Source organism: Syngnathus acus, chromosome 2, assembly GCF_901709675.1.
Source record: "Syngnathus acus chromosome 2, fSynAcu1.2, whole genome shotgun sequence".
NCBI lineage: Eukaryota > Metazoa > Chordata > Actinopteri > Syngnathiformes > Syngnathidae > Syngnathus > Syngnathus acus.
The window spans coordinates 960,656-987,966 of NC_051088.1; the positions used below are offsets into that span (position 1 = coordinate 960,656).

The 27,311-nt window shown below is 44.5% G+C and overlaps 1 protein-coding gene across 1 annotated transcript in view; it reads left to right on the plus strand.

Annotated features, from left to right (window-relative positions):
* The window catches only part of LOC119119480 (myosin-7B-like), a gene marked incomplete at its 3' end in the record, with an annotated part of 180,400 nt that overhangs the window by 86,909 nt on the left and 66,180 nt on the right, over positions 1–27,311 (plus strand). The window contains exons 18-21 of the mRNA XM_037245895.1: positions 18,643–18,730; positions 25,448–25,565; positions 25,643–25,766; positions 25,832–25,968. Coding sequence (XP_037101790.1) covers positions 18,643–18,730; positions 25,448–25,565; positions 25,643–25,766; positions 25,832–25,968 — 467 coding nt within the window. The remainder of the gene's footprint in view (positions 1–18,642; positions 18,731–25,447; positions 25,566–25,642; positions 25,767–25,831; positions 25,969–27,311) is intronic.

Genomic DNA, 27,311 nt, shown 5'->3' on the forward strand with positions numbered 1-27,311 from the left:
AGCTAGCAAAAATGAGTAAAGATATGTATTTTGAAAAATATTTTAAAAAATTGACGTTTCTCTCCCAATTACATCCGTCGATGCATCTGTGTTAATTCGAGTCAAGACGCTCGTCCCGGACACGTGACGTCACGCCAATCGAGCCCGTGAAGCAAGCAAAAATGAGCAAGAAACAGAAATGTTTGGAAAGCTTCTTCGGAAAGGGAAAAAAGCCCAATGAAGAGACGGACGAAGAAGAAGCTACGACTTCTAAGAAAAGGAAAGCTACATTTAAAAGAAAATTTGTAGAGTCCTACTTAAAATATGGATTTATCACCACAGGTGACTCTGACGAGCCAAGCCCACTCTGCATATGTGGCGGCGACAGGCTAGCTAACGAGGCAATGAAGCCTTTAAAACTGCTTCAGCACATGGAGACCAAGCATTAAAAGACAAATCTTAACCACTTCGGGTGTCATTGTCTCCGATTACGCCTCGATGGGACCGGCTTGTTTCAAGCTCAGTGCTCCCACTAATTCAACGTAATGGTAATGTCAGCCTTCTATCGTGGCCAGGACTGACGAGGGGAGCGCGGAGGGGGGTGGGGAGGCTGCACCGGGTGGAAAGTTGTCCCGATTAGGATGGCGTCTCGGTTAGCGATTTGGATGAGGGGTCCGGAACCGTGTAACGGGGGTCCGCTCCAGCGTGTGACTGGTTGCGCTGCCTCCGGGAGCGGGGATGGCTAGTCGGTGGTTGGTAACAGAGGGCCAGAACGGGGTCTCGTTATGATTATAACGCGGGAAATATGCTCACACATTTCGTCTTGTGCGAAGATGGCTGATCGTCCGCAATCATGCATACGCTCACGTTAGATGGCATTCTTGACGAGCAAGTATAAAACTCGAAAAGCAGAGCGGTGTGCCAGTGACTTACTTATTACTTTGATGTGGTTTATACTTGTTTTTATGCCAGTCGTATCATTTTATTTCATCGTATTTATTATAAATGTATTATTTATTTATATAATTGTATTATTTATTTATATAAAGGCGCCGCCAACTGACAACAAGGCTGAAGTCAGCGGCGCACGTAGGTCCGAAATCGGCAGCTGTTATTCTTTTTTTTTTTTGACACAGAGGATGAATATTCCGGTGGATTTAATTGATTGATTGAATATTTATTGATCCCCAGGGGTGGGGAAATTCAGGCCCCAGCAGTAGCCATACCACAGAGTGGGTATACAAAAGACACAGATGGCATGAGCGCAACTCAATGAGCTCTCATAAGGCTGCCACACAACGGCGCCACAACGAAAGTCAGAAAGTGCTCAAGATAAAAGCCATCAAAGCAAATCAAAGCTAAAAGACAAAGGAAAAAAAAAGTAACAGCGGCCAACCAGCACCCCTCAATACAAGAGAACACCCCAAAACACACAAAATAGCCTCCACGGGGTCCATAGACAGGTGTAAGGGCAGTCCAGGTCAACGGCGCCCAATGGACCGTGGTCGTGAATCGGTGAAAACATCACAAAGCAGGCAAATGTATGAGCAGCGTCCTGGGCACCCAGTCGGGGCACGTGCAGATGGTCACCACGGGGCTAGCATGGCGAAAGTCGTTGGTTCCGACGAGCACGAGGGAGCGGACTCCCCACAGGGGTTGCGGCTGCAAGGCCAAGGCGAGGGACCCGGTCATCACTGGCCGGATAAGCAGGAAGCCGTCGTAGAGTTACGCCGGTCTCGACCGATGATCCCGGTCCCAGGAAGAAAAAAAAAAAATATCCGATCCGAAAAGATACCGAGGTGCGGTAGAAGGCACCAGCATCGCCGAATGGACAAAAAGACAGAAAGAAAAAGGAGAAAAGAAGGAAATAAAGAGGAAAAGAGAGAACACTGCTGGGAGGCAGCCACTCACGGCGCCATACCGAAAAAAAAAAAAAAAAAGATTTTGAGTGACACGGATGGTTCGTTAAAATTGTTGTTTATATTACATTTATCTGATATATCTAGTCTGACGTCCGCGGCGCACGTAGTCTTTCCGGCGTCAACAGCTCTTTTTTTTTTCTTTTCAAGTGAGACGGAAGACGAAGATTCTGGTGGATTTATTGATTTGGAGTGACATCTAGTCTGACGTCCGCGGCGCATGTTGTCTTTCCGGCGTCAACAGCTGTGTTTTTTGTTTTTTTTCTTTTTTTCAAGTGACACGGAAGACGAAGATTCTGATGGATTTATTGATTTGGAGTGACAAGGATGGTTCGATAAAATTGTTGTTTATATTATTGTTATTTGACAGATAGTTTCTATATCGTTATATGGGCCTGTGGAAAAATTTGAACTTCAACGCGCCGCGGACGTCGGACTTGTTTACATAAAGGAGGACCAACTCGATCGATGGCGTTAATGATTTGGAGTGACACAGATGGTTTGATCAAGGAGTTATTTATGTTATAGTTATTCGAATAACTGTTATTGTTACATCAGGCCCGTTCTCAGCTTCTCGTTTGTGTTTATGCCACGTTAGCATACTGTATCGTTTAGCCTGTTGTTGCTCGTTCATGTCTGTTCTTGGTGTTGGATTTTGTTGAATAAATTTCCCCCAAAATGCGATTTATACTCCGGAGCGACTTATATATGGGGTTTTTTTCACTTTATTGTGCATTTTATGGCTGATGCGACGTATATTCCGGACCGACTTTTAGTCAGTAAAATACGGTACCAATTTTTCTAATTTTTACAGTATCTTTTTTTATGAAATGATTAATTAGATATTTAAAAAAACGATTATTAAAGTCTTATTCCTTTATTTTTCAAGCTCAGGACTGTTAAGTACGAGATAGGACGATCAGGTGCAGCACGAACTAAAGTTTATTAGAGAAGGGGTATCGGAAAAAGAGAAATGGAAGAATGAGGTTCCGGGCTGGGGAGCAGCAGCAGGGAATGAGGGCTGGGAAGGAAGGAGAGTCTGCCCGGGGCAGTGGCTGAATAGTCAGGGTCAAGTGGCGGCAGGTGGCGAGACACGGCTGGGCGTTCACAGGGCTGAGGGCAGGCAGCTACTGTAGGTAAGGTGACAGATAGACAGGCAGGGAATATCGAAGCGGGAGAACAAGTGTCGTCAGGTCAGGCCAGGCACAGCGAATTTGTATCCGGGTCAAGGCAATTGTGGTCGGGTCAGACGGGCTGCTAAGAGAGGCTAAACTATCCTTGGAGGAGGCAGAGAGAATGTGCTATGCAACTGAGTTAGCCCAGCAGCATGCAAAGACATTTGATGGGACAAACAGCACTGCGATAAATGATAATGCAAATGTGGCAGTGGTCAGAAACAAAATTAACTCACATGAAAGACAAGGACTGGTGATTTAAAGCCCAAATATCACAGTAATAAATTATACTGTTTTACGTTTTACTCATTTAGCTGTGGTCTATATAAAGTGGAACACGACTGGCATAAAAACAAATACAAAGCGCGTAAAAATAAATCACCATTAACTTACTTTAGTCTGAATTCCTTGTTTTGATACCATCACAGGTCCCTCTTTTCTACTTGTTCTGAGATGTGGCTCATAGCAAGCCGTTTTGGTGCGGTCTCTTTAAATGCAAATTCACACCCCTCAGGCTGCAAGATGTGCGCCTCCCTTTCCAGTCGATGTATTTGTAGTTTTTTTTAGCCGAGGTAGCGTTTACTTTTTTTTTTTTGCTTTATTTAAACGAGGTAGCGTTTACTTGTGCCGCAAACTTCTTGATTGATTAAAAGATGGCAACGGCAGAAGACGTGTCCATACATACATAACACGTAACCAAATAGATCCCCTCACAATATTTGTCTTGTAAACAAGTACTGCAGTCAAGTTAACCAGTAAGCTAATGCTAGCGTTAGCAAGAACCAAACGAATGCACTCAACACATTGTATTCCTCAAAAATAATACAGCACCCTCGATGCAATTCATCTGATACAACTACACAAAACATACCCACAAGAAGTGAAAACATAGAGCGCACAGCTCTAAAATCAGCAGAAATACTGACGCTAATGCTATGAAAACGAGTGCATCATAGACACGCAATAATGTGAAAGTGAAATACAGTTTATTATGTTTGTGTCATCTCAAGCTTACCGCTTTAAATTCAAGTCAAAGTCAAAGTCTGCTTTATTGTCAATTACTTCACATGCCAAGACACACAAAGAAATCGAAATTACGTTCCCACTATCCCACGGTGACAAGACATAGTACACAATATACATACAAGTAAACAACACAAAAAAATAAAAACAAGAAGGCACAAACAGTGAATGTCCTTCAGGGGAGTGAAGCACCAATAATCTTACCAGCCGTGTTCACTAATGCGCTGCAGGGTCTTCCTGTTGTACTCAATGCAGCTACCACCCCAAACAGCGATACAATTGGAGAGGACGCTCTCAATGGTGCCACGGTAGAATGTAGTCATGACGGCCGGAGGAGCACTAGCTCGCTTGAGCTTCCGCAGGAAGTACAAGCGGCGCTGAGCTTTCTTCGCCAGTGATACGGTGTTGGTGGACCAGGAGAGATCCTCACTGATGTGCACCCCCAGGAACCTGGTGCTGCTCACTCTCTCCACCACAGCACCGTCGATGGTCAGCGGCAGGTGTTGGGTGTGACCCTTCCGGAAGTCAACAACAATCTCCTTGGTCTTGTTGACGTTCAGCAGGAGGTTGTTGTCCCTGCACCACGCGGTCAGAAGGTCAACCTCCAACATGTACTGAGTCTCGTCGCCCTCGGTGATGAGACCCACCAGAGTCGTGTCGTCAGCAAACTTCACTATGCGGTTGTCGCTGGAGGTTGCAGTGCAGTCATGCGTCAGCAGGGTGAAGAGCAGCGGACTGAGCATGCAGCCTTGGGGGGCCCCCGTGCTCAGCGTGATGCTGGCGGAGATTTTGTCGCCAACACGTACCACCTGAGGCCTCTGACAGAGGAAGTCGAGTAGCCAGTTGCAGAGGTAGGTACTGAGGCTCAGCTTGTCGAGTTTGCAGATGAGTCGTTGCGGCACAATGGTGTTGAAGGCAGAACTGAAGTCCACAAACAGCAATCTCACGTACGAGTCCCTTCTCTCCAGGTGGGTGAGGGCCGAGTGGAGGGCAGAGCAGATGGCATCCTCAGAGGACCGTTTGGCTCGGTACGCAAACTGGAAGGGGTCTATGGTGGGGGGGAGAATGGATCTGATGTGCTCCATGACAAGCCGCTCAAAGCACTTCATGATGATGGGCGTCAGTGCCACGGGGCGGTAGTCATTGAAGCAGGACGGAGCAGGTTTCTTCGGCACAGGTACGATGGTGGCAGCCTTGAAACACGAAGGGACGATGGCCTGCTGCAGGGAAATGTTAAAGATGTCCGTGAAGACACCCGTCAGCTCCCCAGCGCAGTCTTTCAGCGCCCGACCTGGGATGTCGTCAGGGCCCGCCGCCTTACGGGCGTTGATAGCGGCGAGCGCCCTCCTCACGCTGTCGGCAGAGATGCACAGGGGCTGCTCGTGTGGAGGGGGAGCGGTCTTCAGCGGGCAAGTGCTGTTCTGAGCATCGAAGCGAGCAAAGAAGCGGTTGAGATCGTTGAGCAGATGGAGGTCGCCCTCACAGCTTCGCGGCGCGGGCTTGTAGTCCGTGATGGTCTGAATGCCCTGCCAAAGGCTCCGTGCGTCCTTGCTGTCCTTGAAGTGGGCGGTAATCTTGCAAGAGAACGCCTTTTTCGCCTCCTTGATGCCCCGAGACAGGTCGGCCCTCGCTGTCCTCAAGCCAGCCTCATCCCCCGCTCCGAAGGCTTTGTCCCTGGCCCTCAGCAACCTGAGGACAGCCCCTGTCAGCCATGGCTTCCAGTTAGCCCGAGTGACGATGGATTTCGAGTGGGTCACATCATCAACGCACTTCGCGATGTAAGAGGAAACAGAGTCAGTATACTCCTCTATGTCCGTCCGATCGTTGCAAGTGGCCGCCTGCTTAAACATTTCCCAGTCAGTAGAGCCAAAGCAGTCTCGAAGCGCATCAGAGGCACCCTCAGGCCACACTCTAACCCGCTTGCGAACCGGCCTGGATGCTTTCACCATTTGTCTGTATGCGGGCAAAAGCATAACAGTGACATGGTCAGAAAGTCCAAGGGGGGGAGGGGGGCGGCTTTGAAAGCTCCTTTATGCGAAGAGTAGACCAGGTCCAGGAAGATGTCGCCACGTGTTGGAAAATTAACATGCTGGTGAAGCCCCGGAAAAACAGACTTCAGGTTAGGTCAGGTTACCGTCGTTTCCATAGATTGAAGGGACTGAACCATCAACGAAACAAAGTCTTTCGGCGAATCCTTCGCTATACTGACAAAAGGTTTCTGAAACAGTCGTCCTTGAACAAGCAGGACATTGCCCACATATGTGGGAACACTGCTTGAAAATTTTAATTTGACCAGGCACTTGTTTGATGTTCTAACGCTGGGGGACGGTGCAATGAGTTGTGTGGATTGATGCATCCAACAATGCCACTTTGGCATCCTTGAGATGTTTGGACGTCAAAGGTGTCTCCGAGTAATAAAGATGGCGGATTTGCGAAACCGTTTGGCCACACCCATTACCTTGTTTGGTAGTCCCGTCCCATCGAATGTGATGTAATAGATAAAAATACATAATGGAAAACGGAGAAGTCTGAACGGAGTAAAAAATAGCCCCCAAACAGATCATAAAAGTATCTCTGCAGCACCTGGAGTGATAGATTACACTTTTCTACAATCTTGGAGACTCCAAGTACACAGTAAAATTAATATAAAAGCAAAAAAAGTGGATTTTCCATGATACGTCTCCAATCATCACCAAATGATGTGGTAACAAACATGAGCCCAGACAATGCCCTGTATATGGAAACATGCAAAATGCAATGGGAAAAATCACTTTGCAAAGCAGTGTCTCTTCAAAACAAAGTCTAAATCAGTAAGGCATGGTATGAAATAACAATGAACACAAAGGAAAATGACAAACACTCAGATGATGAAGACATTTGGACTGCAACACTTCCAATAAATAGAGAGCTAGTAACACTAAGGATCAACACAGGCGCACAAGCAAACCTAATAAGCATGACAGAGATTAAAGCCTAAAATAGTCAACAAAAGAGTGCCACTAATGGATTACAATGGACAGTACATTGAAAGCATAGGTCAGGGCAGACTCAAAGTCACAATTAAGAACAAAGACTTTTATGTCATGTTTTCTGTTGTACCTGAGAGTTGTGAGGCAGGACTTGGTGGTGCTGCCTCAAAGAAACTGAATCTAGTCAGGAGAATATACTGTCAGCCATCATGAAACAGTAAATGCACACTCAGTTGACTATTCTCCAGCAATACGATGACGTATTCAAAGGACTGGGATGTTTACCCTCTTCCATGTGCCAACTCAAGTGATCGTGATAGTGATCACAAAAGTGGAAGAACCAACAGAATGAGTAAATTCGATGGTGTGTGTGGACAAAAGGAACAAAAACAAAGAGCAGAAAATATACATGGACCCTGGTGACTTAAACAAGAACATAAAACACGAGCACTACCAGATAGCAAAGCGTGAGGAAATTGAAAGTGAAATGGCTGGAGCCAAACACTACTCAAACCTGGATGCAGTGCAGGGATTCTGGCAAATAAAGTTGGACAAAAATAGCTCACGTTGCTGAACTTTCAACATACCTTTGGCAGGTATAGATTTCTAAGAATGCAATTTGGAATAATATCAGCCTTTGAGATCTTTCATCGTGCAATGGGCGATGAAACAAGGGTTTCATTGTTGGAGGGTTTGGGAGGAGTCCGGTGTTAGACAGTCATTTGGGGAATTATCCCATAGGAACATACTGAAAAACTGCCAAAGTTCTGGAGAGGATACATAAAAATGGACTAAAACTGAATCATGCAAAATGCCAGTTTGGTGTGCAAGAGATCATATTTTTAGGGGACAAACTGTCTGCTCAAGGTATACAACCAGATGAGAAGAAGATAAGCGCTAGCTTGAACATGCCCCGCCCAGAAGACAAGAAAGGCGTGCCGAGAGTCATGGGAATGATCAACTTCATTGGAAAATTCATACCCAACTTATCAGTGAAAACGTCCGCTCTGAGAGAACTTCCGCATGACAATATAGAATTCATGTGGACACAAAGACATGAGCGTGAGTGGAACACGTTACAGAGCACACTGACAACTGCACAAGTACTTACCTATTATGATTCCAGCAAAAGACTGAAAATCTCAACAGATGCCTCAAAGGATAGATTGGTAGCTGTGTTGCAAGCAGAAGAAGAAGGCTGGAAGCCAGTTGCATATGCTTCTAGATTAGACATGGGCAAACCATGGCCCGCGGGCCGGATGCGGCCCGCAGGGCCGTTTAATCCGGCCCGTTAAACCTGGATAAATTGTATTATTATACATTGTTTTGGGTTATTTTCCCTGCAATTACTATGTTTCTCCAGTAGCGCCCGCCCGCGCATTTACTCCCGGAAGCCGTGTCAGAAAGCTCGGTGCACACTCACAAGTGCGTGTACGTACTAAGTAGTATGGACCCCGCGCACCCCGTGCTCTATTTCCATCAGTGCCGAATTTCGACTGTGGGCTGTGACGTCAGCATTCTCGTAATTCGCGCACTGAGCTTTCAGATACAGTTTTACGCCAAAGCCACCCACAAACCTTCCCCTGGAATCCCTCCATCAAAATGAGTAGCTCAGGGAAAAGAAAGGTGGACACTGAGTGCCGAGTGTTTAAAAAACAGTTGACAACAAAATATGTTTTCGCTGAAGTCCGATCAATGCCGTTATGTCTGATATGCCAAGAAACGGTTGCAAGGAGTACAATATTAGCCGTCACTTTGCTACGAAGCATGCTAACTGCGCTAGGAGTAAACACATGAACGAGCCGCTACAGTGGAGAGGTTGACAGCTAATTTGAAGACTCAGCAAAACGTTTTTCACAGACAAACTGCGGATCAAAAGTCAAGTACAGGGGCAAGTTTATGATGCACCATCTATTTTTGGCTAATCTTAACTTTTAAAGTTTTTAACCAGCTCAGTGGCCTAGTGGTAGAGTGTCCGCCCTGAGACTGGAAGGTTGTGGGTTCAAACCCCGGCCGGGTCATACCAAAGACTATAAAAATGGGACCCATTGCCTCCCTGCTTGGCACTCAGCATTAAGGGTTGGAATTGGGGGGTTAGATCACCAACTGATTCCCGAGCGCGGCACCGCTGCTGCTCACTGCTCCCCTCTCCCCCAGGGGATGGATTAAAATCACACGGGGATGGGTTAAATGCAGAGGACAAATTTCACCACACCCAGGTGTGTGTGTGACGATCATTGGGACTTTAATCTTTAATCTTAATCTTTAAGGCCGACTTTAAGGAAGTGTTTCCCGTTTCCCTCACCTCTGTCACCAGGCGTTTGTGAATTAAAGATCCGTGTTGCCTTTTTGATTTCTTTATTAGTCATTTCTATATTAGTACTTTATTTAGATGTATTCTTTCACTGATTCGTCAAGATGATGTATTTGGTCAGAATGTTTGCCGTTTTATGTGATTTCCCCTCATTAGATAAACATCTTTCATAAGTCTGACCTGCAGGCGCTGAAGTGATGGAAACTGTTATTCATAACAACAGTGTCTTATTTAATGAGAATCACTGATACTATTTAATTCTGTGAAATATTTTTTAATGCTGTTAATAAATGCATTTGTTTCCAAAAAGCGTTTTTTGAATATCCATGCTTTACTTCCCTACTAAAGGCCAAAACCATTTATGCAATGACCTTTACATGTCGTTTATATTACTTCCCACAAACACTACATCCATCTGCTCCTGGTTCGGCCCCCCAGTGTCAGGGATCGGATGGAGCAGGGCGACCAAATGCAGCTTGGACCAGGGTTTATTGGAGGAACTCAAAAGACAGACTCGGCAAACTGACATGACTAAACAAAACAATAAATAGACTGACTGACCGGAACGTGAGACAAGAAAACAACAGGACATGGAGACATAACGACAACAACAACACAATGATCCGACGGGGAGTGAGGGGCAGACAGGACTTAAATACAAAACACGAAATACGAGGCAGGTGACCGCGGTTACATTGATTGAGGTGACACAGGAGGGGAGGGGCGACGCAAACAGAAACCATGGCAACCTAGACACATAGCAAAACTGGGGACGAGACGTGACACCCGGTCAAAATTTAGAAGCCAATTCGGCCCGCAAGTCAAAAGGTTTGCCCACCCCTGTTCTCGATCCGTGATCCAGTGCAAATAAGATCTCAGAGTAGTAAATGGATTATTACTGAAAGATAACAGAATTGTAATTCCCCACAGCCTGAGAATGGCCTTACTGCAAAAGATACATGAAGGACATTTGGGAATTGAAAAATGCAAAAGGCGGGCCAGAGACACTGTATACTGGTCAGGTATACAAGAACATTTAAAACATGATTGGACAATGTGAGACATGTAACAAATACCAGAGCAAACAAGAAGGGAGCCCTTGTTGAATTCGGATCTTCCCGCTCCACTTTGGAAAAAAACAGACTACTACCGTATTTTTCGCACCAAAAGGCGCTCTGGATTATAAGGCACACCCTCAATGAATTTTTTATTTTAGAAGTTATTTCATATATAGGGCGCACCGGATTATAAGGCGCATAAAATAGAAGCTATACTGCAACAAACTGCGGTTGACTAGGGTTGCGGGATGCATCCACTAGCCAATAACCCCTCTGTAAACAATCGCGTTTCTCAAACTATCTCCGATAAAAAGATCGCAACTGACTAAAGTTCGATCTAACCCACTGGTACTGCTTTCCCGTGTTTCCCTTCCATATCGATCCGTAAATTTACTCGGAACATTAACGGAGCAGCCTATTTTGACATGAAATAGCCTCGTGCGTATAGCAGCTATCATTATAGCATTAGCCACCCCCAAACTCCCCTGAGCCTCAGCTCGCAGACTAGTGATGTGCACTCAAAAGATTCGAATCGTTCACTGAATCCCCCCCCTCCAACACACACACACACACACACTGATATGGCTTTTTTTTTTTTGCATCCAGTGGAAACAACCCATACACATCAAACAATACAACTACACAACCCCCCCAAATTATTATATATAATAATAATTGGCTCGGGTAATTAACACATTTATTTCTATAATATAACACTTACACACTGATCCGTTGGCAACAGTCTCTCACCCGGTCGTGAACGGGAAATTGCGTCACTGACTCGTTCATGAACGGGAAATTACGTCACTGACTCGTAAAGTCCCTCCTCCATCTATCGCTCACTGGCGCTGCTGATTGGTCGTTCGCGAAGATTCACGAGTGAGTGACAGACAGCATTGCCGCTATGCCATTGCCAGCCGACACACTTTCTGCCGACTTTGATGTTTTAATTTTGTATTTGTTGGCTTGTAGTTGATGGTGTTATTATATCGAATGTGTTTGTGTTTGAATAAAAGGTTGAAAAAAAACCCCGTTATGCCGACATTCAATGTTCCCTCTAAGCTGCGCGCGTGCGCAATCGCGCACTGCCCGCACATTCTCAGCGCACAAGAAAATCTATCCAGCGCATAAACAACATCCCACATCCCTCCCCCCCCACCCGGAGCGAAGCGAAGCGAACACGCAGCGTTTGACGTCCCATTACCAACCCCCCCCCCCCCCCCCCCCGGAAGCGAAGCGAACACGCAGCGTTTGACGTCCCACACATTGGTATTGCTTACCTGTGTTTCCCTTCCATATCGATCAATAAATGTCCTCGAAACATTAACGGAGCAGCCTATTTTGAAATGAAATAGCCTCGTGCGTATAGCAGCTATCATTATGGCATTAGCCACCCGCAAACTCCCATGAGCCTCAGCAAAGTGTCGTGGCAGCCTCTCCTGTAAACAATCGCGTTTCTCAAACTATCTTCTATAAAATGATCGGAACTGACTAAAGTTCGATCTAACACTTTGGTGGTGCTTACCTGTGTTTCCCTTCCGTATCGATCCGTAAATTTACTCGAAACATTAACGGAGCAGCCTATTTGAAATTGAAATAGCCTCGTGCGTATAGCAGCTATCATTATAGCATTAGCCACCCGCAAACTCCCATGAGCCTCAGCTTGCAGACTCCCATGAGCCTCAGCAAAGTGTCGTGGCAGCCCCCTGTAAACAATCACGTTTCTCAAACTTTCTCCCATAAAAGTGATCGGAACCGACTAAAGACTGATTGGTGCTGCATTAGTGGTGCTTATTTATGATTCCGTTGGATATTGATCCGTAAACGTACTCGAAAACATTAACGGAACAGCCTATTTTGAAATGAAATACAGCTATTACTAGTACAACAGCTATTCAGTGACGCCCCCTGACCACGGTTGCCGTAATGCTGGGAAGTGATGCGACCTTGTAATTTACTAGTCGTACTAAAACGCACTGAAACATTTTGGCAGAGCGCTGTGTACAACCAGTATTGATCAACAAATTCATCAATTGATCCATATATAAGGCGCTCTGCATTGTAAGGCGCACTGTTTTTTGAGTAAATTTAAAGTTTTTAAGTGCGCCTAATAGTGCGGAAAATACAGTACTCGAACTGTACAACTGCCAACAATGTCATTACTCATGTCAAATCTATCTTTGCCAGACATAGAATACCAGAAACTGTGGTGAGTCATAACGGTCCCTGCTACAACTGTAAAGAATGGCAGCAGTTTGCAAAAAAGTTTGGATTTCACCATGTCACATCCAGTCCTCATCATGCACAGGCATGGCAAATCGGCCCTCAGCATATGCGAACCAGGTTGTCGCCTGTGACGCCGATTGCAGCAAAAGTGCCAAATTGGGGTTTAAAAAAAAAAAAAATTACATTTGATATTAGGAGTGAGGACATTTTCTGTTGATTAGCTGCACCATGATTCAAACATGAACAAATATGAATCGATCCATAAATGTCATTTTTTAAATAGTTTAAATATGTGGAAGTAATAGGAGATTCTACATAATGTGGAACTCTGAAGCACGGTGCTGTGCGATCCTGAGGGCCCCGTGTGACCCCAGGGAACATGTTAATTACGCTATAATTTTATGTCGAGGTGTACCTATTACAATGTTTATACTATTCTAATCACTGAGGAGATTTATGAGTGAAATATTTTTTTCCAGAAAATACTGTATTGGCCCGAATATAAGACGACCCTGATTATGAGACGACCCCCTCTTTTTCAAGATTCAAGTTTGAAAAAAGACTTTTTGAACACCAAATGTAATTTTTATACAGAAAATAATTACAGTACATCTGAAACAAATGATTATCACAATATATTCGAGAGAAAAAGCATGTTATTTTGCCTCATTCAAATTGTGCAAAAACTGTCAATCACATCTTAATATATGAACATTTAAATATGTAAACTAAAGTGCAATCACATTTGTAAATGAATGGCTTCTGGTTTTTGAAATTTAAATAAACCAATCTACTGTGATAAAACAACAAAATTGCAATAACTGCATTAACCATCAAAGTAAAGTCTAACTGTAGTCTTGAAACAAATCTGAATAAGGAAAAACATTGCAATAAAATAATGCAAACTGCTGCCGCTATTTTTATTTTTCTTCTTCGTGACAGGGGTTCCCTTTGGCCTGGGGAGTTAAGTTCAGCATTCGCTTTGAAGATATCTGGCGCCATCTAGTGTTGTGAATGGGTATAATGTCTGGACCCCAAATTTAAGACGACCCCCACTTTTCCAGTCTTATTTCAATGCAAAAAACACCGTCTTATATTTGGGCCAATACGGTAAATGAGAAGCACTGTCTTAGAGTCAAAATCTAAGAAATAAACCTAAAAGTTTATTTGTATAGCCCTAAATCACAAGCAGTCTCAAAGGGCTTCACATAGACAAAAATTGACAATTATTCTCAAAGCATCCCCTGATCTTAAGCTCCCAAAAGGGCAAGGAAAAACTCAAAAACCCCTGCCAGGGGAAAATGAGAAACCTTGAGAAGGGACCACAGATGGAAGGATCCCCCTTTCAGGATCACCAGGTTGAAATGGATGCAGAGAGGGCACAAATAATACATAATATGAAAATCAATGAAAAAAAGTGAATGTCCAAGTCAGAGCGAAGGGCTACCGGAGGAAAAAGTAGAAACATAAAATGTGTTCAGATTTTGTAACTCATCCATGGGGCCATTGTACATTTTTACCTCGGGCATCCATCGATCACCGACTCGCAGACTCCCATGAGCCTCATTATGGACACTGGAATACATAGAGGACATATATTTTTGCATTACATGCTAATTCTGACCCTCGTGGTGCTGCACGTTTATCGAAAGCTGCAAAAAAAATGGTCTGGTTAAAAAAGGCAGAGTAAAAACTTTGCCTTCTGAGATCACATACCTCATGAAAGTGCGCTACATTTTACATGGGCAATCATCTGGGCACATTGGCAGAAAACAGCATCTGTGTTGGGGTCTGGTGGCCATTCCGTGTTGCACCTCCTGTGTTTTGTTTCTTTACTTTATTTGTGGGTTTTTTCAAACCCAAAAATGTGTCAGATCATTTTGCCGGACCCTGTAGTACAATTTGGAATGTCACTCTACTTTTTTGGTAACAAGAACAACAATCAAAGTGTATACAATGAGTTATGCAAACAAAATCCTTGGTTGATATCAATAAGTAGGTCTGCTTCATCCTGTACATGTGTTATTGTGTGAAGGCAATGGCCTTCCATACTATGTTATTGCTGTACTTTATTATTGTGTGAAGGCCATATGTTTTATGTGTTTTATTATTGTGTGAAGGCAATGGCCTTCACACATGTTATTGTGCTTTATTGTGTGAAGGCGATGGCCTTCACACAATTGTTATTGTTGTCCTATATTTTGTGACTTTTTTACGCTTAACTAGTTCTACATACTTCAACCGATTCACTCCGTTCTACTTTTAACTTATTCCAAATATTCATGAAACCATTGCTTACATTTTTCTCATTCCAAAAATGTTCTGTTTTCACAAAATTCACAAATTTCCGGCAAATTTTTCCCTATTCATTCTTAATGGCACATTCAAAATTTCACATTTACGTGGTTCAAGTTTGAAATTCACATCATTCAGCACATTCAACATTGGGGACATTCCCAAAATTGCCAAATTAAAAAATTTCATGTTTTCACGTTTAAAATTTGTGCAAAATTTCACAAAATTTCCTTTTTCACTTCTCATTTCTACATTTTTCAACCGATTCAACCTATTCCAACTCATTTACATCGTTCCAGTTTGAAATTCACATCAATCAGCACATTCAAATCACATTGGGGACACGTTTTCACGTTTAAAATTTCCGCAAAATTTCACAAAAGTTCGCAAAATTTCGTTTTTCACTTCAAATTTCTACATTTTTCAACCGATTCAACTTGTTCCAACTTTCAATTGTTCATCTTTTGCCTACCTATTCCACACCTTCCCACTTACCAAAAATTCAAAATTTTCAATTTTGAAATTCACACCAAATTTTCCAAAATGTAGCTTCTAATTCTAATTTCTGATTTCACTTCTAATTTCTACATTTTTCAACCGGTTCAACCCTTTCCAACTTCATTCACTTTGTTCACCTTATGCTTACCGTATTCACCCCCTTCAGCCCCAGTTCCATTATGCTTACACAATTCACCCCTTCACCCCCACTTCCACGGTGTGGCGGCCATCTTGGATTGACCCTGAAGTGCCCCCGAATGAACTCAGAATGAACCGGAAGTGCCCCAAATAAAACCGGAAGTGCCCCAAATAAACCGGAAGTGACTCCAAACAAACCGGAAGTGGCCCAAATAAACCGGAAGTGACTTTTTTAAACCAGAAGTGACCCGAAATAAACCGGAAGTGACCTCAGCCAATCCGGAAGTGCCCTAAATTAAACCGGAAGTGCCCTAAATGAAACCGGAACTGCCCCAGATCAAACCAGAAGTGACCCAAATAAACCGGAAGTGACCTATTTAAACCAGAAGTGACCTCAAATAAACCGGAATTGACCTCAGCTAAACAGGAAGTAGCCCCAAACAAACCGGAAGTGACCCAAATAAACCGGCAGTGACCTTATTTCAACCAGAAGTGCCCTAAATAAAACCATAAATGACCTAAATTAAATATTTGCTCTAACTTTTACAATCTTTGTCCGATTCAACCCGTTTCAACTTTTGAACGCCAAAGTGAACTTCTTAAACTCGTAGTTTTCATTTCGTTCCAAATTTAGAAAATTTTTGGCGCAACTTTTTTTAAAATTTACATTCATTCTCTGAGGATTCAACATTTGCTCTAACTTCTACATTTTTCAACCGATTCAACCCGTTCCAATTTTCAACTGTTCAACATCTTTTGCTTACCTATTCCATAACTTCCAACTTACCAGAAATTCCAAATTTTCAATTTTGAAATTCATGCCAAATTCTCCCAAATTTTGTTTTTCACTTATAATTTCTACATTTTTTAACCGATTCAACCTGTTCCAACTTTTAACTGTTCATTGTTTGCCTACCTATTCAACAACTTCACACTTACCAAAAATTCCACAGTTTCAATTTTGAAATTCACGCCAAATTTTACCAAAGTTCGTTTTTCCCTTCTAATTTCTACATTTCTCAACCAATTCAACCCTTTCGAACGTTAAACATCATTCTGCAGCATTCCCCAAGTAATTGTTTAATTACTACGCCTTCACACGCAATTTCTACAGGAATTGTATCTCTAGTTACCCTGTAATGTCCAATCCGGATTCGGTTGAAGTTGGGAAATTGTTTAAAATACAACGATTTGAAAATCTTTCTCAACCCATATTCAATTGAATACACTACCAAAACAACATATTTAATGTTCAAACTGATAAACTTAATTGTTTTTTGCCAAATAATAATTAACTTGGAATTTCATGGTTGCAACACGTCCAGTAGAAGTTGGGAAAGGTGGCAAAAAATACAGAGAAAGCTGAGAAAAGCTCATCAAACACCTATTTGGAACATCCCACATGTGATCAGGCTAACTTGGAACAGGTGGGTACCATGATTGGGTATAGAAGGAGCCTCCCCAAACATGCTCAGTCATTCACAAGCAAGGATAGGGCGAGGTTCACCACTTTGTCCACAACTGCATGAGAAAATAGTTGAACAGTTTAAGAACAACATTTCTCAAAGCGAAATTGCAAGGAATTTAGGGATTTCAACGTCTACGGTCCATAACATCATCAAAAGGTTCAGAGAATCTGGAGAAATCACTGCACGTAAGCGCCACGGCCGGAAACCAAGACTGAATGCCCTCGACCTTCGATCCCTTAGACGGCACTGCCTTAAAAACCAACATGAGTGTGTAAAGGATATCACCAAATGGGCTCAGGAAAACTTCAGAAAACCACTGTCAGTAAATACAGTTCGTCACTATATCAGTAAGTGCGGGTTAAAACTCTACCATGCAAAGCAAAAGCCGTTTATGAACAACATCCAGAAACGCCGCCGGGTTCTCTGGGCCTGAGCTCATATAAAATGGACTGATGCACAATGGAAAAGTGTTTTGTGGTCTGATGAGTCCACTTTTCAAATTGTTTTTGGAAACACTGGACGTCGTGTCCTCCAGACCAAAGAGGAAGCGGACCATCCGGACTGTTATCAACGCAAAGTTCAAAAGCCAGCATCTGTGATGGTATGGGGGTGCATTAGTTCCCATGGCATGTGTGACTTACATTTCTGTGAAGGCAACATAAATGCTGAAAAGTACATACCGATTTTGGAGCAACATATGCTGCCATCCAAGCGACATCTTTTTCATGGACGCTGCTGCTTATTTCAGCAAGATAATGCCAAGCCACATTCTGCACGTGTTACAACAGCGTGGCTTCGAAGTAAAAGAGTCCAGGTTCTCCCCTGGCCCGCTTGCAGTCCAGACCTGTCTCCCATTGAAAATGTGTGGTGCATCATGAAGCGTAAAATACGACAGGGAAGACCCCGGACTGTTGAACAACTGAAGCGGTTCATCAAGCAAAAATGGGAAACAATTCCACATGAGAATCCAAGAGAATTAGTCTCTTTAGTCTAATTAGTTCCTTTCCAAAACCTTTATTGAGTGTTATTAAAAGGAAAGGTGATGTAACGAAGTGGTAAACATGCCCTTTCCCAATTTCTACTGCACGTGTTTCAGCCATGAAATTCTAAGTTAATTATTATTTGAAAAATAAAATAAAGTTTATGAGTTTGAGCATTAAATATGTTGTCTTTGACGTGTATTCAATTGAATATAGGTTCAAAAGAATTTTCGAATCATTGTATTTTTTTTTTTACCCTGACCCCTAAGCACCCCCCCCCCCCCCCCGGTATCGCACTGCGCCCCCCTCCCGGGCGAACTATTTGAGAAGGACTGCCATAGCCAATACAGTGTAGCTCTCAAATGGTTTTCATGAGGATGGCTCTTTTGGTCAATGCCAAAATGTGTGCTATCAATACATTCTTTTTGTTTTGTTATGTGACACTGATGAACAGAACGGAAGCATCACTGCTTAACTGTGTCATATGCTGTAGATAATCAGTTCCCATAATGCACCGCGAGGCGCAACACATTTATTTTACGAAGTTATAAGCATGCTCTTGTCTTCTTGAATGTGCTTCAAGTGTAATTTCCCAACAGGAGAACCTCAACAAGCTGATGGCAAATCTCCGGAGCACTCGGCCGCACTTTGTCCGCTGCATCATCCCCAATGAGAGCAAAAGCCCTGGTGAGATGGAACCCTATTACCCTTATCACTACTTGAACAGCAGCCATTTCAGACTTTCAACTACATTTAATCAATTTATACCTCTTTTCTAACTGTGTGGATCAGTTTCATCAATCAACCAGACAAACCTTTCTTTATGTAATAACATTTATGCTTAAAAAGTGAGTCACAAAACAAAACAACACAATAAAACTTTATTTACTATATACCGCATTTCACAACAGCTGCAGCTGTAACAAAGCAATGGGACAACCAAAGACAGTGAAAACAGGATTTTAAAACACAAATTATATACAGTAACAATAACAAAAGAAGTCAGTTAAAAGCCAGAGAATAAAAATGGGTTTTAAAATGAGTTCTAAAAATGGGTTTTAAAATGAGTTCTAAAAATGGTCTGTGGACATAAGGCAGGTGTGTTAGGGTGGTGGAGCTCAGAGTGATAAGATGGGGCGAGGCCATTTAACGATTTGTAAACAAAGTAGTATCTTAAAATGAACTCTAAAATGAAGGGAGGCCAGAATTGGGGTTATGTGCTTCCTCAATTATAAGAAGAAAAACAATTATAAAAGACAAAGCATAGGGTTGTGCAGCTCAATCCAAGTATCAATAAAATGGACACTAACGTGAGTATTGATATTGCATCAATCATGAAAAACTAGTATTAATCCTTTATATTTATTTCTATGATTTCAGTTATTTTCAAAAGATCATTGTGTTCAATGACGGACATTTTACATTACGTATTATACATTGTTTGAGAGTTTCTGTCTACCAGTTAGTTATTTATTTTTGTGGCACAACATAAAATGTACAGTCTGAGTGAGAATAGTTTCAAGCTTTTAACTGCAAGTAAAACACGCTCTCCGGGTCGGGGATGAGATCCTGCCCCAAGTGGAGGATTTCTATTTCACGAACGGGGGCAGGAAGGTGCGTGAGAGCGACAGGCGGCTTGGTGCAGCGTGTGCTGTGATGCGGACTCTGTACCGGTCTGTTGTGGTGAAGAGGGCGCTGAGCCGAAAGGCGAAGCTCTCCATTTACCGGTAGATTTATGGTACTTCCCTCACCTATGGTCACGAGCTATGGGTCGTGACCAAAAGAATATGATCCCGGACACATGCAGCCGAAATGAGTTTCCTCCGCAGGGTGGCCGGGCTCTCCCTTAGAGATAGGGTGACAAGCTCAGTCATCCGTGAGGGACTTGGAGTCAAGTCGCTGCTCCTCTGCATTGAGAGGAGCCAGAGAGGTGGCTCGGGTATCTCATTAGGATGCCTCATGGACGCCTCACTGGGGAGGTGTTCTGGGCATGTCCCACCGGCAGGAGAGAGACCCCGTGAACGACCCAGGACGCGCTGGAGAGACTGTCTCTCGGCTGGCGTGGGAACGCCTTGGGATTACCCGGGATGAGCTAGATGAAGTGGCTGGGGAGAGGGAAGTCTGGGCATCTCTTCTAAAGCTGCTGCCCCCACGACCCGACCCCCAAATGAATTGAATGACTAACGCTAGGGTTTACGCGCTTGTCATTCAGCTTCATACGGTCTTTATATCGCCCATTTGAAATACTACGTGAATATGTATTTACAATGAAAGAAACGGGTCCATAAGATAGACCGAAAGTCGCGTAGAACAGAAGCGCATAAAATCGAGCTTTAGCTGTTTTATCAAGCCAAATCTTGGCTCTGTTCCCTCCACTGTGCAGGAAATAAGAATGTCCCTAAAATAAGAACCACTGTTGTGTTTGCTTGTTTCTTTTTTGCCTGATACTGTGTTCTATGAAACTCGCAATAGCTTCTTGGCATATCAGACATAGAGCTGTTGATCTCATTTTTGTGAAAAAAATATTTTGTTGTCCACTCTTTATTAAACACTCGGCACTCGCTGTCCACTTTCTTTTTCTTTGGTCCACTCGCTTTTGTAGTAGATCTCGAATGAATGAAATATAAGCTAGTTGCAATTTTTAGAAAATAGAACGCGGACTTGAATGATTAAAGGGTCCACGTAAGAATACGGAGTCACAGCCGGTAAATTATAAAAGATTAAGATTAAAGTCCCAATGATCGTCACACACACACCTGGGTGTGGTGAAATTTGTCCTCTGCATTTAACCCATCCCCGTGTGATTTTAATCCATCCCCTGGGGGAGAGGGGAGCAGTGAGCAGCAGCGGTGCCGCGCTCGGGAATCAGTTGGTGATCTAACCCCCCAATTCCAACCCTTACATTATAATGCAAGAGTATCTGCAAAAATAGATGATTAAATATATGATATAATGTTGGCAAATGCTTCCACTCATTGAGGTCTCCGTGAGCACCAAGGTACCATATTGGTTGAGGGCGGGTTGACAAGACCCAAAGCCCAGGACTGCCTTACATAAAGCAACAACTTAGGCTGATGCAGTCCTAATGAAGCCTCATTTCGGCCACTTGTACCCTCTCGTTCTTTCGGTCACGACCCATAGCTCGTGACCATAGGTAAGGGTAGGAGCATAGATCGACCGGTAAATTGAGAGCTTCGCCTTTTGGCTTAGCTCTCTTTTCACCACGACAGACCGGTCCGCATTACTGCCGACGCTGTACCGATCCGCCTGTCGATCTCACGCTCCATCCTGCCCTCACTCGTAAACAAGACCCCAAGATACTTGAACTCCTCCACTTGGGGCAGGATCTCATCCCCGATCCGGAGAGGGCATTCCACCCTTTTCCGACCGAGGACCATGGACTCGGATTTGGAGGTGATGACCCTCATCCTGACCGCTTCACACTCGGCTGCGAACCGCTCCAGTGAGAGCTGGAGATCACGGCTTGAAAAAGCCAACAGCACCACGTCGTCTGCAAAAAGCAGAGACGCAATGCTGAGGTCCCCAAACCGGACACCCTCAACGCCTCGGCTGCGCCTAGAAATTCTGTCCATAAAAGTTATGAACAGAATCGGTGACAAAGGGCTGCCTTGGCGGAGTCCAACCCTCACTGGGAACGAATTCGACTTACTGCCGGAAATGCGGACCAAACTCTGGCATCGGTGATACAGGGACCGAACCGCCCTTATCAGTTGGCTCGGCACCCCGTACTCCCGAAGCAACCTCCACAGAACTTCCCGAGGGACACGGTCGAACGCCTTCTCCAAGTCCACAAAACACATGTGGACTGGTTGAGCGAACTCCCATGCCCCCTCGAGGATCATGCCGAGGGTGTAGAGCTGGTCCACTGTTCCACGGCCAGGACTAAAGCCACACTGTTCCTCCTGAATCTGAGGTTCGACATCTCGATGGACCTTCCTCTCCAGCACCCCTGAATAGACCTTACCAGGGAGGCTGAGGAGTGTGATTCCCCTGTAATTGGAACACACCCTCCGGTCCCCCTTATTAAAGAGGGGAACCACCACCCCAGTCTGCCAATCCAGAGGCACCGTCCCCGATGTCCATGCAATGTTGTAGCGGCGTGTCAGCCATGACAGCCCCACAACATCCAGAGCCTTTAAAAACTCCGGGCAGATCTCATCCACCCCTGGGGCCTTGCCCCCGAGGAGTTTTTTATCTACCTCAGTGACTTTGACCCCAGAGATTTGAGAGTCCGCCTCAGAGTCTCCAGGCCCTGCTTCCACAATGGAAGGCGTGTCGGAGGAATTGAGGAGGTCTTCGAAGTATTCTCCCCACCGACTCACAACGTCCCGAGTCGAGGTCAGCACGCCATCTCCACTGTAACAGTGTTGACAGTACACTGCTTCCCCTTCCTGACACGCCGCATGGTGGACCAGAGTTTCCTCGAAACCATCGAGAAGTCGTTCTCCATGGCCTTGACAAACTCCACCCACGCCCGGGTGTTTGCCTCAGCAACCGCCGAAGCCGCATTCCGCTTGGCCATCTTGGTACCTGTCGGCTGCCTCCAGAGTCCCGCAGGCCAAAACGGCCCGATAGGACTCCTTCTTCAGCTTGACGGCATCCCTTACCGCCGGTGTCCACCAGCGGATTTGGGGATTGCCGCCACGACAGGCACCAACCACCTTACGGCCACAGCTCCGGTCAGCTGCCTCAACAATGGAGGCACGGAACATGGTCCACTCGGACTTAATGTCCCCCGCCTCCTCCGGGACGTGGGAAAACCTCTGCCGGAGGTGGGAGTTGAAGCTCTTCCTGACAGGGGATTCTGCCAGACGTTCCCAGCAGACCCTCACAGTACGTTTGGGCCTGCCAGGTCGGACCGGCATCTTCCCCCACCATCGGAGCCAACCCACCACCAGGTGGTGATCAGTTGACAGCTCCGCCCCTCTCTTCACACGAGTGTCCAAAACATGCGGCCGCAAATCCGATGACACGACTACAAAGTCATTCATCGAACTGTGGCCTAGGGTGTCCTGGTGTCAAGTGTACACATGGACACCCATATGTTTGAACATGGTGTTCATTATTGACAATCCGCGTCGAGCACAGAAGTCCAATAATAGAACACCGCTCGGGTTCAGATCGGGGGGCCGTTCCTCCCAATCACGCCCTTCCAGGTCTCACTGTCATTGCCCACGTTTGCATTGAAGTCACCCAGTAGAACGATGGAGTCCCCAGAAGGAGCGCTCTCCAGGACTTCTTCCAGGGACTCCAAAAAGGGTGGGTACTCTGAGCTGCTGTTTGGTACATAGACACAAACAACAGTCAGGACCCGTCCGGCTACCCTCTCATTCACCGGGGTGAACCCCAATGTGGAGGCGCCCAGCCGGGGGGCAATAAGTATACCCACACCTGCTAGACGCCTCTCTTCTACTTCACACTTCGTTTATCGCGACTTCACTGCATCGTGGATTTTTTCCAGACAAAAAAAGAAAAGTTTTTATAATATCCATTCATTCATCCATCTTCTTTCGCTTATCCGGGGTTGGGTCGCGGGGGCAGCAGCTTTAGGAAACTATTATTTAATGTTCTAATAATAACATATGCACTTGAATGATTCCATATACATTTGAAACACAAAAAATGTACAGATGAGAGGGTGACCCACTTCGCGAATTTCACTTATCGCGGGGTGGTTTTGGAACAAATTACCCGCGATAAACGAGGGGTTACTGTACCAGGCAAGTCGTGGGCTAGTAACCGGCTCTTTATTTCACAAAACATGAGTTCTACATACGACACAGTGTGTGTAGCCTCACTCTAACAACGCGCCCCGGCTCTCTCTTCCCATCTCGCCCCACCCTCTGCTGCCTTCATGGCCTCCCTAGGCAAATGGAAACTACAGAACTCTAACTACATACAAGTTGCTACACTATATAAACTATATATCAAATAACTATAACATAAATAACAAGTTTATCGAACCATCCGTGTCACTCCAAATCATTAAATCCATCGAAATATTTGTCCTCTGTGTCCTCTGTGTTATAAACAACTCCACTGACTCCGGATGACTAAAAGCAGAGTTCTGTCTAATATTTAACCCTAATTTATGATTGCACAGTGTACTTGCGTCGGGAGCAAGGTGGCAGTCTGGTCTACGAGATGGATGCAGGCCAAAGTCACACCCGAGGAAGAAAATTTGGAATGAAGAATAACAAAGTTTGTTGGATTTGGTCCACAATTTGGGAAGCGCGCTATCCGTGACTCACAGCAAAAGCCATAGCCAATCACTTGTTATCCAATTTACTCACTGCGTGCTCGTTTTATTTCTTCTGTTTTAGGAAAAGGCTAAGACACCGAAACAAAATTTAGACTTACACAGGTTGGTTGAGTTCAATCATAATTTTTGTTAAGAAAGCTCTGTTTTCAGGAAAAAAAACAATACAGCGCTGGGCCTTTTGTGCGACCATGCTCAAGAGCAGAACGTCTCCATTCAGAAAAGGCAACGTTCAAGGTTCTTTGGTCAGCTTATATTCAGTTGCACATGCCAGTGTGGGCCGAGTTTGATGGGTGATGAGTCAGGGGGTGTGGCAAGTTCGCAGGAGAGTTTGATTCCATGGGAGTGGGTGCTGGTTCAGTGAGAGCTCGCTCCGTGGGGGTGGGTGCTGATTATGGGCGATTCGGTCTGTGTGGGGGTTGTTGTTTTCCATCCCGTCTTTCGGCCTTGGTGATCACCTTTGGCCGGGTTCTTGGTTGTTTTCCTCCTGCTGCTCTCTCGCTGGCACCTCTACCGGTTTTATCTCCAAGTGTCCTTCCTGTAAACCATTCTTGCACATACATCCACTTCACCCACTGTCGCACACCGTCCATTCATCATCCTTTAAAAATGTTGTCATTTTGTACGGAATTATGTGAACTTTTGGGTGTGATATCATCAATTTGTTAATGTTCCCTGGCTATGCAAAGTTCTTACTCACCACTTACCATGCATTTGTTTGTTTGTTCTTTTGACACTCCATGTACTCGCTTACTTCATCACATTCTTAGTTTAATCATGTTTCCAACTAAATCTTTTCATTGTTAGGCAAAACATTTCCCTCGGTCCAGAACGTTCAGTAGTAATCCAAAGCTGGCGTCTAGCATTAGGCAACATATAACGTGACATCTAGCATTAATCAAAACATAAGATATAATCATATACTGAACATTTTTAGACGACTTTGGCAGTGTCCGTGATTTAGAAAAACATCAGGCATGCATTAAACAGTTCCTTAAGGGTCATTAAGCTATTCAAAAATTTTGGGGTAGAGATTCCTCCTTAATTAAAAGAATATTCTGGTCAACTGCACTCAAATCCATTGTTTGGATTCAGTGAAATATTGTTTGTTTGATGTTCATCAGGTGTCATGGATCCTTTCCTGGTCTTGCACCAGCTTAGGTGTAATGGGGTCCTGGAGGGTATCCGCATCTGCAGGAAGGGCTTCCCAAACCGAGTCTTGTATTCTGAGTTCAAACAGCGGTAAGCGTCACGAATGACCTCAATTGATTCGTTAGTCACATGTGAGATTGACGATATTACCACGCTGCCAATATCAGGTATCGTATCCTGAACCCCTCTGCCATTCCTGAGGACTCCTTTGTGGACAGTCACAAGGCAGTGGAGAAGCTTCTGGGCTCACTGGATATTGATCAGATTCAGTACAAATTTGGACAAACCAAAGTATGACAGCAGTTTTGTCAGATTCATCCATGCTGGAGGTGTCGTCATCTTCTTCCCACCTGCAGGTGTTCTTCAAGGCAGGTCTGCTGGGTCAATTGGAGGACATGAGGGACACCTGCTTGTCTCAAATTCTGACCACGGTCCAGGCCAAGAGCCGAGGGAAGCTGATGAGGATGGAGCTAGACAAGCTGATGCTACAAAGGTCTCAATGCTGACAAAAAAATCTTAATCCTTCCATTTCAGAATCAGTAGAATACATTTCAAAGTCAATTGTACAATTCAAATATCTTTATACAACACAGTGGATCCCAGCACAATTTACATCCAATTTTTAATTTTCTTCAGCAAATTATTGTAAATGTGCAAAACAAACATGCAACTTATGTACAGAACGGAGAAGGACGACCAAATGCAGCTTGGACAAAGGTTTATTGAAGGGAAAGTGTTAGTGGAGGAATAACAGAAAGCATCAAGGACAGACAACAGGGCAACCGACAAGTAGCATACACGATAGCAGCGTGGGGCAACAGACTGGTAGCATACCGGGTATCAAGCAGACTAGTAGATCAACTAGTAGGCTGACTAGTAGGGCAACAGATACAGAACAAACTGACCCAGAGGGCTGGGTGTAGGGGGGGTTACATAGGGCGGCTAATAAGCTGGGAGCAGGTATGGAAAAGGCCACAGGTGCGTGCAACCATTGTAAATGCTGCTGACGGGATGGGGGGGGGGCAGGAGAGGAGCTGCCCAGATTACTGGTCATATGGATGCATGACAACTTATCCCCGTTTCCATTTGTTATTATTTTGTGAAAAGAGCACAACCACAGAGGTATGTGTTGTTTTCCATCGAGAATGGCATTTATGTTCACTTTTCTTTTGCTATTCATTTATTCGTCTTCCATACCGCTTTATCCTTACAAGGGTCGTGGGTGTGCTGGAGCCTCTCCCAGCAGTTTTTGGGCAGCAGACGGGGTACACCCTTAACTTATTGCCAGACATTCGTAGGGCACATATAGAGAACACCCCCATTCACACTCACGATCACGCTTAGGGACAAATTGCCAATCTGGAGGGAACTGGAATACCCGGAGAAAACCCACACAGGCACGGTGAGAACATGCAAACGCCACATGGGAAGGCCAGAGTAGAAATTGAACCCTACACCTCCGACATGTGAGGTAGACGTGTTAACCAGTGCCGCCACTATTTATTCCTATTTATTAATTCCAGAAATATTCAAATTTGTTCGTCCCCTCAAACATACCTTGTACAATGTACAATGTAGTAAAATATGTTCCTTGGCTAAACCCAGGTGGAAAACACTGTCCATAATCCTAGATAATCACTCTTATTATTCATTGTTTGTGCCTTCTTGTTTTTATTTTGTGTTGTTTACTTGTATGTATATCGTGTACTATGTCTCGTCACCGTGGGATAGTGGAAACGTAATTTCGATTTCTTTGTGTGTCTTGGCATGTGAAGAGATTGACAATAAAGCAGACTTTGACTTTGACTTTAGATAACATTTTGATCCTCGATTACA